General features: G+C 40.0%; 1 protein-coding gene and 1 long non-coding RNA gene across 4 annotated transcripts in view; one reads left to right on the plus strand and one right to left on the minus strand.

The window, feature by feature from the left end:
* The window catches only part of arhgef25a (Rho guanine nucleotide exchange factor 25a), a 50,817-nt gene that overhangs the window by 23,669 nt on the left and 7,061 nt on the right, over positions 1–20,087 (plus strand). For 2 of the 3 annotated variants that reach the window (XM_088993146.1, XM_088993154.1), the window contains 11 exons: positions 4,008–4,315; positions 5,473–5,583; positions 11,911–12,044; positions 13,903–13,969; positions 14,985–15,088; positions 15,165–15,234; positions 17,190–17,279; positions 18,214–18,306; positions 18,559–18,609; positions 18,719–18,796; positions 18,884–19,075. In XM_088993146.1, coding sequence (XP_088849272.1) covers positions 4,008–4,315; positions 5,473–5,583; positions 11,911–12,044; positions 13,903–13,969; positions 14,985–15,088; positions 15,165–15,234; positions 17,190–17,279; positions 18,214–18,306; positions 18,559–18,609; positions 18,719–18,796; positions 18,884–19,075 — 1,298 coding nt within the window. Of the gene's footprint in view, positions 1–3,833; positions 3,921–4,007; positions 4,316–5,472; positions 5,584–11,910; positions 12,045–13,902; positions 13,970–14,984; positions 15,089–15,164; positions 15,235–17,189; positions 17,280–18,213; positions 18,307–18,558; positions 18,610–18,718; positions 18,797–18,883; positions 19,076–20,087 lie in introns of those variants that run through there. The other variant, XM_088993163.1, reaches the window with a different exon arrangement.
* Positions 13,653–17,121, minus strand: LOC148902926 (uncharacterized). The gene is made up of 3 exons (XR_016114584.1): positions 16,940–17,121; positions 14,300–14,373; positions 13,653–13,754 (listed from the first exon to the last, which is right to left on the minus strand). It is a non-coding gene; the product is annotated as an uncharacterized LOC148902926 (long non-coding RNA).

Raw genomic sequence — 20,087 nt, forward strand, 5'->3', positions numbered from 1 at the left:
TACGCATTATGATGCTGCCATGCGAACAGATAACAAAGCAAATTCATTTTTCTCTTTGTCGATCAACGACATTTGCTCAAATAGTCATGCCAAGACCCAATATTTTATTGGATTAGCCTTTATTAGTCTCGCTGTGGAGAAATTTACATTTCACAGCAGCAAACTCATGAAAATAATAGGAAAGGAAAGAAAGAAGTAGAAAAACAAAATACAGGACCTTCTGTAAAGGCAGCCACTCTCACAGCACCATCTTGAAGTCAAAACAATAACCAAAAACAAAATAACAAATAATGTGACACAACAGAAAAGACTTCAATTTGAAGCACTTTCTGCACATTCATTGTTGCATGAAGCAGTTCGAGATGAAGGAGCAGAGAATCACAGTGTCTTTTTCACCAGTCGATCAGTAACATCATGGTGAAATGTGCACATCTGCTACAACAAAATGTTGACAGCAAACAAAGCTGTAGCACCCAATGACAAAAAAAGACTGTCTCATATCTCCTGTTTCACAAAAATCTTCTTCAATTCCAAGCCGCGGCAGTTCCACATACGCAACGGCGCTTTGCGCTGACCCTCCTTTCTTCTCTTTGCAGGCTCCTCAAGCCACGCATCATCCAGCCACCGACTGTCCAACAGCATTGACATTTCCGCAAAACAAAGCGGGGCTGTAAAATGTTAAAAAACAAACCATATACGTTCCACATGACACATTTTTTTGCCTCTTGACGGTTACCATCTCACAGTGACAATCTTGCTCTCAAAATGAGACAAATGAGCCCAGTTTAATGTTGCCCCTCTGCTTGATCACTGTCCCAGGCGCTACACTTCTGCTGCATTAACGAAATCACTGTTGGCAAACTTTGTCACAATGAATAGCACTCGGCATTGTGGGCAGTATCAGCAACACACAGCAGGGTGGAGGGAGAATGGGAAGCGCCCACCCCCAACCCCCTAGCCCCCGCCGCCAATGTGGGTGTACAATATAAAATAACCAATGTCGCTATGTTGTTGGTGGAACATGTTGCTTCGAGGGGGAGCTTGTCATTTCCTTTTGTGTTTTCCTTTCCCTGTGACTAAAAAAATATATCCCACGGACCTCATCAGGATGCCTAAATGAAGGTTTCATAACCATGCCGAGATTGTGCTTTGTCAGGTCAACTGGGAAACTACTGTTGCCATGGTGGCAGATGTCGCTGTGTTATTTTGCGTTTTCTTCCTTCGAATGTTTTCTCCGCTCCGTGTCAATGGCTTGTTGAAGAAGAGTCGTCCTCTCGTCGCCTCGTCTACTTTGGGGAAAAGCTCTGTGCGCTGATAGCCGCAACTATTTAGGAACACTATCACTGGTTGTGTCTGTGTACCGTGACCCTTTCACCTCTGGCTGGATGAAGCCATGCAGAGAACTCCGGGAAATGCACACCTTAAGGCCTGGCTCTTGTTGGAGATGGGAGAAAACGGTCCCCTGCGGTGTGGCGAGGTTCGACATAACGTTTCATTTATATAATTTAATTTTAAGCAGATTCTTTACTTACAGACAGTGTAAGTGTTCAAATAGCTGACATGTTTCGGCGACTACTTCCGCCTTCGTCCACATGAAACATGTCAGTTATTTGAACACCTACACTGTCTGTAAGTAAAGAATCTGCTTAAAAGTAGATATCAAGTAGACAGGATGAACTTAGTACAACGGTTTCATTTATATATATTTTTTGGAACCCCCACATATGCCGCATGTTTTGCCACGGTCTTTCCATAACATGAATGCTGTGCCGTTTGTCGTATTTAATTAGAACCATTGACAACATGCAGAGCTTCGAGCCAAACTTCCATTTGCGATCATTCCAAGTTGGTGTCCAAGCTCTGCAGGACACACATTGCTCAGAGTGTAGAAACAATGTGTTTATCTTAAGTTGTGTACGCATTTGGATCATTACATTTGTTTATTTCAGCAAATGTTTAGCAGATACATCTAGTGACTAATCAAAGAGTGGGAAGGTTATTTTAACTTGCAGGGATTAATCCATGTACATTTCTGCTTAGAAGTTATGATTAGCCAGTAGTATGCCGTGCATGTCACTGGTAGGCCTTCAATAGCGCTATGTCTGAATCAATGCACAGCTGCGAGTGTGGTGTGACTTACTACATGTCCACTAGAAGGAATAACTTGTGACTTGAAAAAAATTAAGAAAGACTGTCATTAATGATAACCTCATAAAATTGCAATATTATTAGCTATTTTTGCTAGCTTTGGAGCTGTCCAACCTTTCCAATCTATTCTTGAAAAGTCCGTCTTGAAAAAAGCTTTAACAGTATATCTACAACCAAATCCATTTCTTCTCCTTCTAAGCCATTGTGGGTTGACAAAACCGCTATTAAATCGACACGACAATATATTTGCTCATGCAGCTTACTACAGATGCAGTGTGCTAGCTCTGGCTAGTATGCTCTTATCACTAGCTGCTTGTGATACCATGATTGACTACCCAATCATGGTATCACAAGCAGCTAGTGATAAGAGCATACTAGCAATGTAACTGGCCAATTTTAGTTTGCAAAAAAATTGACGTTTCCAGCGCCTGCAAGCAGGCCTTGGGTTGCCAACTCCAGGAACTGATTGTGAAGGCATCCAGGTAGATTTATGACCTTGGTAACAAATGATGTCTGAAATGTGATTGGTTAAATGCTTAAATACGAAAACACACACCTGTAAGCAGCACCACAGGGGAAAAGTAATGAAAGGAAGCTGAAACACAATTGGAAATATTTTATAAGAATTCATGGATTAAATATATGTAATTCACAATAGTCTGTGATTCAGATATTTTTAGGCCAGCAGAGATGGCCTTACAGGCCTTGACGGCCCACCAATGTTTAACGTGTATATTTTGTGTTTCAACATGGGAGCCTGTGGTTGACATGAACGATGGTTAACATTTTTAGGCCAGCACAGAAGGCCTTGCAGGCCCTGACAGCCCACCATTGGAGAATTCTATCCATCCATTTTTGTGTACCACTTCTCCTGTTCAGGATTGCGGGTGACCTATAGAATGACAATTTTTGGATTAGATTGGATTGGAAATGCCTTTATTAGTCTCACAGTGGAGAAATTTACATTTCACAGCAGCAAAGTGATGAAAGTGATTTCATGCTCATGTTGCCTCTGTGCCTGAGTAAGAAGTGAAGCCCTGGCCGGCGCCTACACTAAAGTTCACAAATCTGCACAAGGGGATATCCTTGCTACTTTCTTTCATTTACATCAACAACTTGGTCCAAAAGTGTACTTGAATTACTGTACTGGGATTTGACTCATGGCCTTTGGAGCAAGGTGTTTTCACTGGTCAACATAGGTTGATGCTTAGAGATCTTTTTTTGCGTTTAGACTGAGACTGATAGTCGCCAAAGGTTTTATCTGCTTTCAAAATCCTTCTAAAAATCTCCTTCAGAAACAGCTGGAGATTGTTTTCAGGGTCAAAATTGAGGTCAGGGCCAATATGATGGATGCATGGCATGGCTGAACACACAGACACGGACGGAGGAGGTGCTTGTATTGAGGAAAATGAGTTTGGAGGAGGATTGGGCAGGATGGACATGGGGGACAAGACAAACAAAAAAGACTTCCTTTCTCCCCCACTGTGTGTCTCCTGGTTTGAACTCTGCAGAACATTTTTCTACCTTTCATCCCATCACGTGATTGGATTTGAGCTGAAAATGGTCTGCTTCCTGTAAACATATGGTCAGCTCGCAGGAGAACAGCTGCGTATTGAGGGGGGGCTATTTTTATATATCCACCCTTTGTTTTTATTTTTCCCTCACTTCCAGTGGTCCAGCCACCTCAGAGCACTCACAAAAAGCTCATACCCAATGCTGTTTTTGCGCCACCATTTATTGATTTACTGTTTCACGCGGAGTGAACATGAAGAGTAAGATTGCATGCCCGCTGGTGTACCGTCGTTTGACTCCCGGAGGCCCGGTGTGATTAACTTGTGCTCTCTTTGCTCTTTTTGCAGACTCATACTCGGCAGCTGGCAGTGAGGGTAGTATCTCTACCTCTGTGGCATCTCTGCCTCCGCTGACTTCAAGCGGCTCGGCTCCCAGTTCCCCCGGTTCCAAGCGTTCTGTGAGCACCCTGAAGAAATGGCTGACAAACCCCGTTCGCAAGCTCAGTGCAGGGGCCACGGCCAAAGGGGAGCATCAGATTCACAAATTGGAGGGAAAGCCTCCTCCTCTTCCGTCCCACAGTCAGAGTCAAGATCTAGGAAGCTCCCTGAGGTCTGATGAGTCGCTTACCATCCTGCCTGTCACACATACGCAGCTGGTGAGCAGTGAAATTAATTTTTTTTTCCTGGTCATGTGTGCAAACATGCAGTGTGCGCCTGCTTTCGCTCAACATAAACACACGCATGCTGTCTTAAAAGCTGTGTGAGGGGGTGCTGGAAGATGTAGTCTTTGGAACTAAATCACAGAAATGCAAATTGAATTGTATTTGATTGCCTTTTAGATTAACAGCAATGGATACATGGCTGTTTTAGATATTGCAGAGCTTATGAATGCAGAATTCTAATATTCAGTGAATGAACATAATGCATCACATACATTCTTCAATGAGGAAATAAAAGATATACAGTGATACCTCAGCTTACGAACGCTTTAGCTCATGAACTTTTCGCCTTACGAACATTAAATTCGTGAGCATATAGTCTTGGCTGATGAATTAGTTTTTGGTGGACAAACCAAACCACACAATGCCACGGTGGCTGGCGGACTAGTTTTTTACACCCACTTTCTTTGAGTGCAGACGTGGTTTGTTATCGAGTGGTTTACTTTTGCTATTATGGGACCGAAAAATACCCCACCACAGGCTAGTGTTAAGCCGACCCGACACTGAATGGTCGTGCCGGGAGTCCTTTTAACTGCCACTGATTAAAACGACCAACACTGGAGGCATAGTCCTACAGTGCCACTCGTTTGCAAACTAAAACGTGAGAATAGACTGTCTTTCTATTCCCAAAAAAACAAAACATTCTTGTAAGTACAAACGCACTTCTGTATTTCTTAATTCTAAAAGTACAGTTCACACTCACGTTTGTTTGTTTTTTCTGTATGTTGACTGGAGTTAAATGAATTTGTTAAAGCAAAGTGGCTATCGAGAAGCTGAACTTTGCTCCCAAACTCTATGGTGAATATAATGTGATTAATTATTCAGTACTTTATTCAGACAGACACAAATCCCTGTCTCACTGTGAAATATGTAGACGCTGACTGCTGCGCTTAGCAAAAGGTCAATTGATGTGATATTTACTGTGCAAACTAGCAAAGGAGCTCAACGGTGTACAAATACATTTCCAACATTGTAGGTGATACATACTGTGTACATCATGGTGATTACAAAAATGTTCTGAAAATGAGCTGGTCTCGGCGCCTGCTAAGAAGTCGTGACACCATTTTTCTGATGTGATTGTTTGTGTGCGGCAGGAGTGGAAAGATGGCCTGGCGAGCCCTGAGGATCTGTCGCCAGCGACACTCCAGTCTCCCGGTTACATTACCGATTCGCTGATTGGCTGCACGTCTTTGCCTAACACGCAGGTCTGTCCCCACGTTGTAACATCTTGTTGTCAAATCAAAGCAGAACTTAAGCAAGTGTCTTGATTGGATTGGATTGGATATGCCTTTATTAGTCTCACAGTGGAGAAATTTACATTTCACAGCAGCAAAGTGATGAAAGGAATGAAAGTAGAAAAACAAAATACATGAGCTGCTGGAAAGGCAGCCACTCTCGCGGTGCCGTCTTGAAGTCAAAAGAACAAAAAAAAACTAAATAACAAATAATATGACAGCATAGAGACAATATGACAAAACAAAGACACAGAGAGACATTCATTCTTCAGGACTTGCTGTACCCTCTTTGTGATGACATGAAGCAGTTCTAGATGAAAGAGGAGAGGATCAAAGCGTCTTTCCACCAGTGGATCAGGGACATCATGGTGGAATATGCGCGTCGACTACAAGCTAAATGTTGAAAGCAAACACACAGACGTCACGATGACATCAGCAACGTGTATTCCAGCAAACAGCTGTAAACATCGTTTGAAAAGTGGACTATTCTGAGCGAGGCCCCTCTTTTCCACACTCTCCATTGCTTTGGACAGTTGACCCCAAGTACAGTGATACCTTGTGTTACGAACCCCTTGGCTTACAAACTTTTTGGTTTTCGAACGTTAAATTTATGAAAATTTTACCTTGGCATACAAACTTTTGCTTGGAATACGAACTTTTTTCGTATACGGAGCTGCCTCAATGAGTGATGTGTCGTTCGCGAACGAGCCCGTTCTTCTCAACAAAATTCAGCCGACTATTTTTGTCCTCTATTCCCCACCCCCAGTCTTCGGTTAAAGCCACATGATTGGTCAAGAAGGCAGCAGTGAGGGGCCGTGGTTTGAACATTAAAGAGACAGGCCGACGACAGTGAGAGTTTCAACTTTGATAGTTCAAAGGCAGAGTGTAGACTGCAAGGTTAAAATATCCCATCAATCAAGCTCCACAAACAACCCGCACAAGCCATCTGTACACTTGATGCAAAAAGCTATCAACCCAGCGAAACAGAACACAATTGATGAGGAACTAGATAAAAATCACAGAGAAAACACCTACAAGGGATCATTCCTCAAGATGGTGAAAGAAGAAGGTTACGTTCTTCATCAAGTGTTTAATGCTGAAACCGGCCACTCCATTCCATCAGGCCTTCAACAACCATCATAAAGGTAAATAAAATGACTTTTTTTATACAGTACAGTTTATTTCTTTAATTATAATATCATAGCACATTTATTATCATAGCACATTTATTATACATAAAATAAGGTATTATACATAAAATAAGGTATATTTTGTGTAGTTTTAGGGCTTAGAAAATTTGAAAGTAGAACATTATGTTTTATGGGGACCTGGGAACGGATTATTCTCATTTTAGTGGTTTCCTATGCGCAATTAATTTTTGGGATACACACTTTTCTCCTTACACACTGTCTGGGAACCAATTACGTTTGTAAGCCAAGGTGTCATTGTACTTAAAATCCTCCACCGTCTTTATGTCTTCTCCCTGAAACCTCTTGTACTTAGGTCCATCTCATTCACACACATTTATTCCGTCTTGCTGCGACTGACCTTCATTCCTCTCCTTTCCAGGGCAAACTTCCTCCTCTCAAGTTTTTCCTCCTTCAGAATTGGTTTCTTTGATGAAGTCTGTAAAATCTTGAACTTCGAACAGCAAATTCAGCATGTCCAGCATGCACTCCTGATCTGTAATATATCCCTCAGAATAGAGGGGGGGAAGAAAAAGAGGCAATTAAATTCTCAATGTATCACAAGAGAGCAAAAAACTTCCAATATTAGAGTGCCTTTGGAAATTATCTACTTCCACACTTTCTAGTCCAGAGACAATGAAGTCTTTTAATTTTTCAGAGCAACGACTTGAAACATAAAACATTAAATTTCATTACTCTTGCCTTGATCTCAGATCCTTTTCAATCCTTTGGGTGTACTTCTTTTTCATAGAATACATTTCCAATGATTGGGAATATTTACACAATATATTTAAAAACAACAAATAAATAAATAAATAAGGCTGCTTTCATGCAACATTAGAGCATTTTTTCGCAAGGCAATCAATCAGCGGAACTGGCGGTCAAGCAAATAAACAATTTCAAGTAATCGGATTACCGGTTTTCAGAAGTAACCCCGCAGTTTTTGATTCCCTGTCCCAGCGGGCCATAGGGAATGTGACTCAAATTCCGACTCCTACAAAAAGTTATGCTTGTTGATCAATGGGAATGAACACAAAATGGCTGAGGTCCTGCAAGATGACTCCACAAAGGATGCATGACAAGAATGCTTTCATATCTCCATCAAATATGGCAGAAGCTCTGTGTTGGACTACAGATGAGTCAATGGTGCTAGTTACAAAAAAAAAAGTAGAAGAAAAAAGATCTGAACCTTGGAGGCAGAAAATATTGTAAATTGTGTCTCAGCGATACATCAAAAGTACCAAATAAGATTATATCGGGAGGGTGAGTTCAGGGCTTTTGTCTGTGTAGCGCCGATCTTTGAAAGGAGAGACAGAACGACCTTGGCAGAGGGAGATTCAATTATGTGCTGGATCTGTCATTAAAGACCTGGACTTTTTGTCTGGCACTTTTCCTTCTCTTCCATGGAGTGTGTATGCAGTATGATTGTACTGTATTTTTTTCCTCTTTTCAGCACGCAATTGTCTGTCTGATCTAATTCCTCCACCACCCCTTACGCATGCACACACACACACACACACACACACACACACACACACACACACACACACACACACACACACACACACACACACACACGCACGCACGCACACGCACACACACACACACACACACACACACACACACACACTCACATACACGCATGCACACGCACACCCACGTACACACACAGGCACGTATTGTTTCTCAGTCAACAGAACATTTTGCTATTGCGCTGAGCAACAAACAGCCAGAAAGAGGAAGTTGGCTCAACCGATGACACATTTTAAATGTTTTTCCGAAAGGAACAGGCTGTACAGTCATCTTGATCCATATTAGAACACATCAACAATAGATTTTTTTTTCATCCAGGAGAAATAAGAGTTGCTGTTATTGTGAGATATTGTCAGATCGTATTTCGCTGGCAGGGGATGTTGATATTAACTCATTCACTGGCAGACGTGCAAAAATATGCCCAGTCCGGTGCCAGGGTTTTGTCATTTTCGCTCAAATTCCGGGACTCACAGGATATGGAGTTTGTAAACATTCAATGCAACCTTACTCTCTTCTTTCATCAGAAAAAAAAATATATGGTTATATATATGGAGTTATATGATCTTGAAATGAGGGAAGCTGTACAACATGCAAATGCTGCCCCTTGGTGGAAGAGAAACGAACATTGCCAGAGGTCTGACCAGCGCTTTATCCCCCGCAAGAAAAACCAAAACCGAATAAATTCGGGAATAGCGCTCCACGTCATATTTTCAATTCCCGAATAACTTCGGGAAATGGATTGGATTGGATATGCCTTTATTAGTCTCACAGTGGAGAAATTTACATTTCACAGCAACAAAGTGATGAAAGGAATGTAAGTAGACAAACAAAATACATGAGCTGCTGGAAAGGCAGCCACTCTCGCGGCGCCGTCTTGAAGTCAAAATAACAAAAAAAAAAAACTAAATAACAAATAATATGACAGCATAAAGACAATATGACAAAACAAAGACACAGAGAGACATTCATTCTTCAGGACTTGCTGTACCCTCTTTGTGATGACATGAAGCAGTTCTAGATGAAAGAGGAGAGGATCAAAGCATCTTTCCACCAGTGGATCAGGGACATCATGGTGGAATGTGCACGTCGACTACAAGCTAAATGTTGAAAGCAAACACGCAGCTGTAGCATCCATTGACGAAAAGATCTCACATCTCCTGTTCCAAATAAATCTGCTTCAATTCCAAGCCGCAACAGTTCCACATACGCATCGGCACTCTGTGCTGACGCTCCCTTCTTATATAAATGCAGTGAATTAGTTAGAGTAGACCAGATATATTTTCCCGGACTGTGACATTGTGAGAAAACATACAAACAAACAGTTCTTTTGCAGCATCGTCATCCAAACCCGATTTTTGGTGCTACCACCAACCACCACGAAGAGAGATATATATAAAGTGAGAATGACTTCATCGTGTCTAAACCACAGGCCTGATAAATACTTTAAAAACACAGAGTGACCAAAGACCACTTACGGTATGAGCACGGCCAGCCAGCAATAAAAGTGACGATTACAGTCTATAATAGTACAACTGTGAGAGAAAATCTTGGTAAACGTTAAACTTTTAGATACAGTTGGAAAACGAAATGTAAAGGTTTGTCTAAGAGACTAGTACAGATTTAGCGTTTCTGGCTGAATAACAAAACACATGCACCGACGGGGGTGGACTGCGATTATTGTTCCTGTGGGCTTCGCCTCAGCACATCTGGATGTGATCAGGGATCCTGGACGACCTGTCAGCCGTGCTGAAGTTTCCTTCGTGGGGCAAGGCCAGCCGGGGGGGAGTCGCAGTCTCCTTGGAGCCTCTTTGTCTCCTGCTGTGCGGCTCTCTTTCTTTGCTCTCTCTTACGCATACACGCACACGTTAGACGCACTCTTCTTTGTATCTCTCAGGGATTAGTCGTATGTTTGTCGTGGGAGGGCTATGTGCAAGTTTGTATGTTAGCGTCAGTAGCGGGCCGTGCATCTTACTCATAGGCCTTCAGTAATGCTACGTCTGAATCAGTCCACAGCTGCGTGTGTGGTGTTATTCACTACACGTCCACCAGAGGATGTCGTTGGTCACGAAATAACTTGTAACTTGAAGAAACTGAAGAAATACTGTCATTAAACTGTTCGAATTTTAACGATGAACGTGTGGATTCATGATAACCTCATAAAATTGCAATATCATTTGCTATTTGTGCTAGCTTCGAGGTGTTTAACCTTTCTTAATGATGTCCATCTATTCTTGAAATGTCCGTCTTGAAAATGGCTTTAACAGTATATGTATCTTCAAACAAATCCATTTCTTCTCCTCCTTCGGCCATTGTGGGTTGACGAAACCGCTATTAAATCAACACAAAAATGCATTTTCTTATGCAGCTCGTTACTGAAACAGTGTGTTAGCTCTGGCCAGTATGCACTTCACCAGCGGCTCTTGATACTATGATTGGCTCGTGACTAGCCAATCATAATTTGCGAAAACTCTGACCTTTGAGCAGGCCTTGTGTTTTATGCTCCAGGGCCTGCAGAACAGATTGTGAAGGCATCCAGGTAGATTTCTGTCCCTGGTAACAAATGATGGTTGAAAATTGATTAGTTAAATGCTTAAATACGAAAACACACATCTGGAAGCAGCACAACAGGGGGAAATCAATAAAGGGAAGCTGAAAGACAATTTGGAATTATTTTATCAGAATTCATGGACAAAAGATAATTCACATTAGTATGTGATTCAGATATTTTTAGGTCAGCAGAGAAGGCCTTGTAGGCCCTGACGGCCCACCAGTGGTTAGCGTGTATATTTTGTGTTAGAACATGGGAGGCTCTGCTTGAAATAAAGGTTCACATGGATTTGGGCAAACGAAGACAGTTAGCTGTAGATTTAGGTTTATTATGTGATCGGAACATAAACAAGCTCTTGTCTTCAAAAATGGAGGAGTCATATTGTAATAGGATTATTTCTTTCACTGAGAAATATGTGTTATTAAGTTAACGCCAATTGGCATTCTGTACTCATTGACTCTGTATTCTGCACCAGGAACTTGTCAACTCTGGGTAAAGAGCCCCAAGGAGGCCCCAATATGCCGCCGAGCGACCTTGATTCTGTTCCTCTGTGATTCTGTGCCTCATCCAAGTGTTGTTCCAAATACTGCCTCACAAATCCAAACATATACTCCTCATGATGCATGGCATAAGAACTGGAATTGTCAGATGGTAAACAGGGAAATAGCATTTATGAGGTGATAAATCAGCACCGTCCCGCTGTGCTGTGATTGTTTGGCTCATCCTCTGAAGTCAAAACTCAATCAAATCCCCTCACGGCTTCATTTATCAGCTGACTTTTCTCGCTTATCGCCTCATCTTCTTCCTTCTATCTCGACGCAACAGCTGATGACTGATCTCTAACTGTGACGATGTGGCTCAGATGTGTCGCCGCTGCCTCTCGTCACCTTAGCAACCGGCGTCATTATCGTGCAGCGCCTTCTCTTTATCTCCGCTCCTGCACATTATTTGACACATGATGCCACAATAATGGTGTGCCACCTTTGATTTACAGTTCTTCTGATTGTCTTCCTGTGGCTGTGTTCTCAGGACACCCTGGACACTCAGTCTACCTCTGTTGTACCAGATGACAGCGGCTCCATCCTGATGGACGACACCTCCAGTCAGTGGTCTTCAGCAGCTGACACAGAAGACGAACGGAGGAGCGCCCTTGAGAAAAGCTTGTAGGTCCTCTATTTGACTTTGTCTCATGACTCAGTCGGCGTGACATGTTGGAGGTAACTCACGTTATGACGGGTGCCACAGGTTTTGGGTCATCGCGTTTCAGTTAGGTTAAGTGTATAAAGCGAACAACTTTTTCCTCTCGCCAAATGATGACCTACATTTTCTATGATGCTCATGTTGTCATATGTGCTAATTAACTGTTTCATGTATGTATGTATTTAGGTGTTTATTTATGTATTTATTTATTCACGCATCCACTTACGGTTATTTATGTATTTGCTATTTTTTATTTATTTATTTATTCCCCTATATTTCTTTATTTGTTTTTTATTTGTGTATTTGTTTATTTATATATTTATATATTTATATATATTCATCCATTTATCTGTTTCTATTTATTTTGTTATTAATTAATTAATTTATTTCTTTACCTACACACTCTATCCATTTATTTATTCACCCATATTTCTTTATTTGTTTATTTATTTGTGTATGTGTTTATTTACTGTATGTATGTATATATGTATTCATCCATTTTATTTATTTATTTATTTATTTATTTATATATTCATATATTCATATATTTACATATTTATATATTCATATATATCTATCATTTTTTATCGTTTATATTTATTTAGTTATGTATTTAGTTATTAATTAATTTATTTATTTACCTATCCACCTATTTTATTTATTTATTTATTTATTCACGCACCCATATTTATTTGTTTATTTATTGGTGTTTTTGTTTATTTACTGTATATATGTGTATGTATGTATTTATGTATGTATGTATGTATGTATGTATGTATGTATGTATGTGTGTGTGTGTGTATTTATTTTTTATTTATTTATTTATTTATTTATTTACATATTCATATATATTTATCCATTTTTATCTGTTTATATTCATGTAGTTATGTATTTAGTTATTAATTTATTTATTTACCTATCCACCTATTTTATTTATTTATTTATTTATTTATTTATTTATTTATATATTTATATATTCATATATTCATATATTTACATATTTATATATTCATATATATCTATCATTTTTTATCGTTTATATTTATTTAGTTATGTATTTAGTTATTAATTAATTTATTTATTTACCTATCCACCTATTTTATTTATTTATTTATTTATTCACGCACCCATATTTATTTGTTTATTTATTGGTGTTTTTGTTTATTTACTGTATATATGTGTATGTATGTATTTATGTATGTATGTATGTATGTATGTATGTATGTATGTATGTATGTATGTATGTATGTGTGTGTGTGTGTGTGTATTTATTTTTTATTTATTTATTTATTTATTTATTTATTTATTTACATATTCATATATATTTATCCATTTTTATCTGTTTATATTCATGTAGTTATGTATTTAGTTATTAATTTATTTATTTACCTATCCACCTATTTTATTTATTTATTTGTTTATTTATTTATTTATTTATTTATTTATTTATTTATTCAACCATATTTATTTATTTATTCAACCATATTTATTTATTTGTTTATTTATTGGTGTATTTATTGATTGATTTATTTATGTATTTATTGGTTTATTTATTTATAACAACATGTCTTCTTTCATCCTCTTCTTTCTTTCTTTTCAATTCATGGAGTGGGCCAGAATCTGATATGCGTCCATCTGCAGCAACCTCTACAGATACAGGATTTACAATAGATCTAAAAAAAAGAACATTCTGCTTTCCAGGGCAAACATTCTGTTGCTTAAGTTGTATTTGTATTTCACAACAACCTCTTTGGACCAATTTGAGGTTCTTCCAATGAACTCTGACTCACAGTCTTATGTTTGACCGTTTTTCTCTTTCAGGTATGTACTGAGGGAACTTATTGAGACGGAGAAGCATTATGTAGCAGACTTGGGGCTCATCGTGGAGGTAAAGATGAAAGAACTGCAAGTCCTGATCATCACAATTTAGGCATATTTCCCCAGCCGGCGCTGTCTCTGATTTGAAACACATTTGAGGCATTATGAGCTTGGGAAGTATCAAGGCGATGCCTCGTCTGGGTGCCTGAGATAGCTTCAAATACTTTGGTTCATACACAGGTTGCCGTCTTCGGAAAAAAATGGGGGGAAAAAAAAATACAATAATGTTGTGTTACTTTTTTTCCCCACTTGTGTTCGCATACATGAGAATTTACCATACCAAGATGGACTCTTTGCTTTTGGAGTGACAAATGATTCAGTTTAATTTTTGTATACACACCTTGGGTGTCCCATTGGCGATAGTACACGATCAGCACAGGAACAAAGGTGCTGGTTTTTGCACCTAAGCTTTTTCTGCAAGATCGATAACGAGAAAATGATGAAGTTAACTACAGATGCACCCCTACTTACGAACATTCGAGTTACGAACAACGGTACATACAAACAATTTTGGGGGTTTGTCAAAAAAGTTCAGAGATACTATAAATTAGATTTTGTATTGCGCGCCTTCTTCCGAGTAGTGTTTCTTTCTGCCGCTAATAAAGACGTGAGGCGTTATGAGAACTCTCTGTCTCTCTCTAACATATGTAGTGTTCTCTCCAGTGGTACATGTACATATCTATATAGAGCATATATTACAATAAATGTTTATTTTTCAGTACAAACCAATAAAGGTTGCTTATACAAGCCTTAAACATACTTATATAAGCCTTAAACATACATTCCATACAAAATATAACACTGAAGCAAATTACGAACAAATTCATCTTACGAACGACCATTCAGAACGTATCTCCTTTGTAAGTTGAGGAACATCTGTACCTGAAGGCCATTAATTAAGAAGCACTGTCATGAGAAGCGACCTGGTCACCTAATGTACACTTCCCCCGCATAGTTATCGTGAAAAGTATCACCAATGAGGCCATTTGTGAGCATCTGTGCGTACTTCTGTCATTTTCTTGCAGGGTTACATGGCCACAATGACCTCGAAAGGTATACCGGAGGACTTGAGGGGAAAAGACAAGATTGTTTTTGGGAACATTCACCAAATATTTGACTGGCATAAAGAGTAAGCCCACAATTTGGTTTGCGACCGCTTGCTGAATTGATTAAGCAAATGACGAGTGTACATGTTTCCTTTCTAGCTACTTCCTGGGAGAGCTTGAGAAGTGTGTGGCAGAGCCAGACCGCCTGGGTCAGCTTTTCATTAAACATGTAAGTACTGCTGCAGTCTCCACACACACACACACACACACGCCCATATGCTGACACACTGCAGGTTTATAAACCTAAGTATGCATTCATGTAGGCTGTTATATTAAAGTGGTCCCTTTGAGTGTGAGACGTCATCATATCAAAGGAGCCGTCAGCGCAACTCAGTAGTCTAGATTTCAGACAGCCAGCATCTGTGGATTAACTCTGCTTGCGTGCTTGACTTTATGAGCTTTATGAGATTTTTTAGTGAAATGCAGTTAAGAGAAGGAGATAATCCACCAAAGGCCATCTTGAATTTTGCAGATTACGATTTTGAAGTGTTGCTTTGCTCAGCAAAGTTTAGCACTCTTACTTTAATTTTTGTTTTTGTTCCATTGGCTTTGATTTGAGAGGACTCTCATGCTTCATGAATAATGGAGTGACTCTGAGTCCTCCCTCTGTGTGAGCTAATGCCATCCTTCCCTCTGTCTATCCATCCATCCAAAGAGCCCGATCGCCTTGCAGCTTGACTTGGCTTTGGGCTTTCTTCAACTCCATTTCCATAAGTTTGATGAGACATTCAACAAAGATGTCCGCCTCCATTAACTAAATTATTTCCTCATTCACTGCCATTCCCGAATTTATACAGGAATTGAAACTATGATGTAGAACGCCATTCCCGAATTTGTTTGGGTCTATTTTTCTCTTGCTTGGGTGCCGATAAACCACTGGCCAGACCAATGGCAAAGTTGTTCCCTTCCACAGGGGGCAGTATTTCCCTTGTTTCCATGTAAGCGCTTTTTTCTAGCTGTAGCTGTTATTAAAGCTTTATATAACCCAATATGTATGTATTGCATTGTATTTTGGGCATCCTCCTTTCAACTCCAGTCCCATATGATTTAGGAATTAACTATTTTTTTCTGATGAAAGAAGAGAGTCTAAGGTTTCTTACACTGCATTGAGTGTTTATGTAGTCCTAACAATCAATATTCTGTGTGTCCTGGAATTCGAGTGACAATGACAAAAAACCTGGCACTGGAGTGGACACATTTTTGCATGTCTGGCAGTGAATGAGTAAAAAAAATGGAACCGCGATATCAGATGCCATGTAAAAGGGCCCCAAAAATCTGCAACCAAAATATATTCCTTGAATGTTGCCATCAGTGCAAAATGTATTTTGTGTTATTGAATCGAAAGGTTTGGCCTGAAATTGAGTCACAGGGTTAACCCTAGGTTCTAAAATTAGATTTTGCTTGTATTGGCTAAGTGGTAACATATGTCGACCGACGAATTCAGCTGTCTGATGTTTGATTATGTCGCTTCTTTGTAACACTTGAAACGAGCCGGTCAAGTTCAGTAGGTGAGAAAATTGGCTTGCGGTGGGGTAAAGAAACCTCTAACGAAATCTGAGCCTGGTATCACAATGTCAACATAAGTAGAGCGGGAACTAATCAAAAGCAGAGGAATCCAGACTGCTTTCAGCACGAGCGACGGCGCCAAAATGCAGGAAGTACGCCTGCGCAAACCCTCAGAGTATCAAATTCCCAAATGTAATAACAATCTAGGCCACGCAGTGTTGCAAAATGCCCATGTTCAGGTGGAACAGCTTAATGGTTCCTCAGTAACAAAGCGTGTTGCTCGGTACGGCCCAGTGCTGTCATTGATGGGATCGAAAAAAGGCTCCGATTACACACACGCTAACTTGTGTAAATTATACATAACCTACCCGCTCCATTAGAACGCTCAGGGCAGTTCCACCTCCAACAGCCAATTAGTCACAAAAACACGACTGCAAAATTTGCTTCATTTCTCCGAAAGAAATAGTCACAAAGAGTCCTTTTAGCGTTTTCAGCACTTTTCAGTCGTTGCACTGCAGTTGAGTAACTTTGAATGCAGCATGGGGGACCATCTTCGTTCCATTTTTAGACACATTTGGAATCCACTTTGAGCCAACAATCCATTTGCTTGCCCTGCAGGAGAGGCGTCTGCATATGTACGTGGTGTACTGTCAAAACAAACCCAGGTCAGAGCACATTGTCTCCGAATACATCGAAACCTACTTTGAGGTGAGGATCTCATGCTTCTGAAATGGCCTAATCAACATAATTTCACCACAGATTTGTTTGAAATTAGATTTTTTTTATTACTTTGGGGAACAGGGAGAATGAATATTGCTTTGTCACGATGATAAAACCTCAAGTGAACTTTTCAGGCACTTGTCAATGTTCTAAATTGCTATGCTGATGTAAAAATACATGATTAGTGAAAAGAGAATAGCATATTATATTAAAAGGTCAATTTTACTCGTTTCCATTTTTGTGTTGACTAAACCACTGCATATCCTTTCCTTTTCCTTTCTTCAAAACAGTTTTAAAATATCCCAATGGGATAGAAAATGTGTTGTCTCTCTTTCAAGTACCGCATGTTGATAACATCTCACAAATAGTTGTTGCTGATGTCACCTATTATCACCATCTACGGTATGTTCTTTCGCTAAGATTTTAACCTCATTGTCGTCAAATGAGTGTTTGCTAGCTTTTAGGTACATATGTACTCAAAAAAAGACTTTATCAACATCGCAGGGATAATGCTAGTGGGCCTCTATCAGCAGTACATATGCACCTAAAAGCTAGCAACCACTCGTTTGACGACAATGAGGTTAAAATCTTAAAGAACCGGAAATATGGTACTTCAAATACAAATCACAAGATTGTAACCGCAGCTGATGATTTGTAATACTTTGTCATGATAAGTGTTCAACTATCACTGAAAGCTGAAAGAGTGAGGAAAATGTTTTATTTGTAGCATCTGGATCAGAACCTATTCACGTTCAACGCTCCATTCTTTGTGTACATTGCAACGATGCTTCCATGTTACACAAGAACAACATTGAACTAAATCTGAACACAATAACAACGACCACTGACTTCTTTTTCCGTGTTGCTTTCAAGGCCAGTCACTATTGTCGTGTTCAACTTTTTTTTTATTATTTGCTTCAAGGAATTACGTCATCAGCTGGGTCACAGACTGCAGCTCAATGATCTGCTCATAAAACCGGTGCAGAGAATCATGAAGTACCAGCTGCTGCTCAAGGTGAACATCATTTCTTTTTGATGTCAGAGATGGCTGCTTTTCCAGCTCTTGTCTTGTACTTATGGCCTCTTAATAGACTGTCGTGGGTGTGCACATCTGAACCCCATGGCCATTTAATGAACTACCTTTTAGTGATGATTGGTAGTGTTTCGGTCAAAGCTTGCAATTCTAAAATAAATGAAAGGTTTATTGAGCACCCGTGAAAGCTGGAGCCGATCTGCTGAACTGTCTATTCCGTGTTGATTTGAGCAGGACTTCCTCAAGTATTACACCAAAGCTGGGATGGACACCGATGAATTAGAGGTGGGAGTTTTGTGGATACCATATTTAGATGGTGTTTTATTTTTGCTTTCAGTTCACTTATTTATCTTTTCTTTCTTTTCCTTTGGGTCATGGGGGATATTTCATTTAGAAAGCAGTTGAAGTGATGTGCTTTGTGCCAAAACGTTGCAATGACATGATGAATGTGGGCCGACTTCAAGGCTTTGAGGTAAGTTCCAAAGACTGGGATGGCAAGTTAACTTGCCCTAACTATAGCTCACCCACTTCCTCTTTTTGTTGTGGTCCACGTAAAAAGGGGAAGATCACAGCCCAGGGGAAGCTGCTTCAGCAGGACACCTTCACCGTGACTGAACAGGACAGCGGCTTCCTGTCCCGAGCCAAAGAAAGAAGGGTCTTCCTGTTTGAGCAGCTGGTCATCTTCAGTGAGCCGATTGACAGGAAGAAGGGCTTTTCACTCCCTGGGTACATCTTTAAAAGTAGTATCAAGGTGAGCGCCTGTGTATGAAACAGCTCTTCATACATAAAGTAGAGTAGATTAAATCAGATCACACGTCGCTTTCTTCACACAATTGTCTTGAAGGGCTTCAAAAGCACACAAAAATCAAAAATGATATCTGCTGGTCTAAATGTTCCATATGGGCAAACTCAGAAAACCAATTGATATACATTTGTGAGACAAATCAGTTACATTGTCATTAGACGTTTGTTATGTCCAAGCATCAACACAAGAATGAAAGATCCGCAGGTTGCCAATCCCTGACCTAGGCCTCTCTCGGTGAAGGCTGGGCAGGGAAGTGGTTGCAAAGCAGACCAAAATTCATATGTAAGTGGCTGAGGCTGGGTTTGAGACTACATCTGTATTATACTGTACAATACATAGAGTATAGGGATATAGCACTTTAACAACAGCTGAACCTGTAGCAAAGCGCTTAACATGGACAGCTATCATATCCAGGAAATAAAGCAGTCACAAATGTAGTAGAACGCACCAGGGAGTAAAACCAAGATCAAGTCGGAATAATGTTGAGTCGAATGCAAAACAGTACAAGTGAGTTTTGAGACGGGTTTTAAAGATCGTCAGCGATGGGGCTTGCCGAATGTTCAGCGGCAGGTCATTTCAGAGAGTGGGGCCAGCAACGGAAAAGGCTTGATCCCCTCTGAGCCTCCATTTAGTTTTTGGCACATCTAATAATGTCTGGTTAGCAGACCCGAGGCGTTGAGAAGGTGTATTGGAGTAGATAAGCTCGGAGAAGTTAGGAGGAGCAAGGCCATTTAAAATTTGAAAACAAACAATTAGATCTTGAAAATAATAAAATGTATAGTGAGCCAGTGAAGGGATGTTAGAGTATGAGTTATATGCTCCCTCTTTGGAGTACCAGTCAAGAGACACGCAGTAGTATTCTGGACCAGCTGGAGACGCTTCATGGAGGACTGTCTGACTCCAAAGTAAAACGCATGACAGTAACCGAGCCGAGATGTAACAAAGGCATGAATTACTG

This window comes from Hippocampus bargibanti, linkage group LG01 (assembly GCF_051943395.1).
Source record: "Hippocampus bargibanti isolate YZ-2025 linkage group LG01, ASM5194339v1, whole genome shotgun sequence".
NCBI lineage: Eukaryota > Metazoa > Chordata > Actinopteri > Syngnathiformes > Syngnathidae > Hippocampus > Hippocampus bargibanti.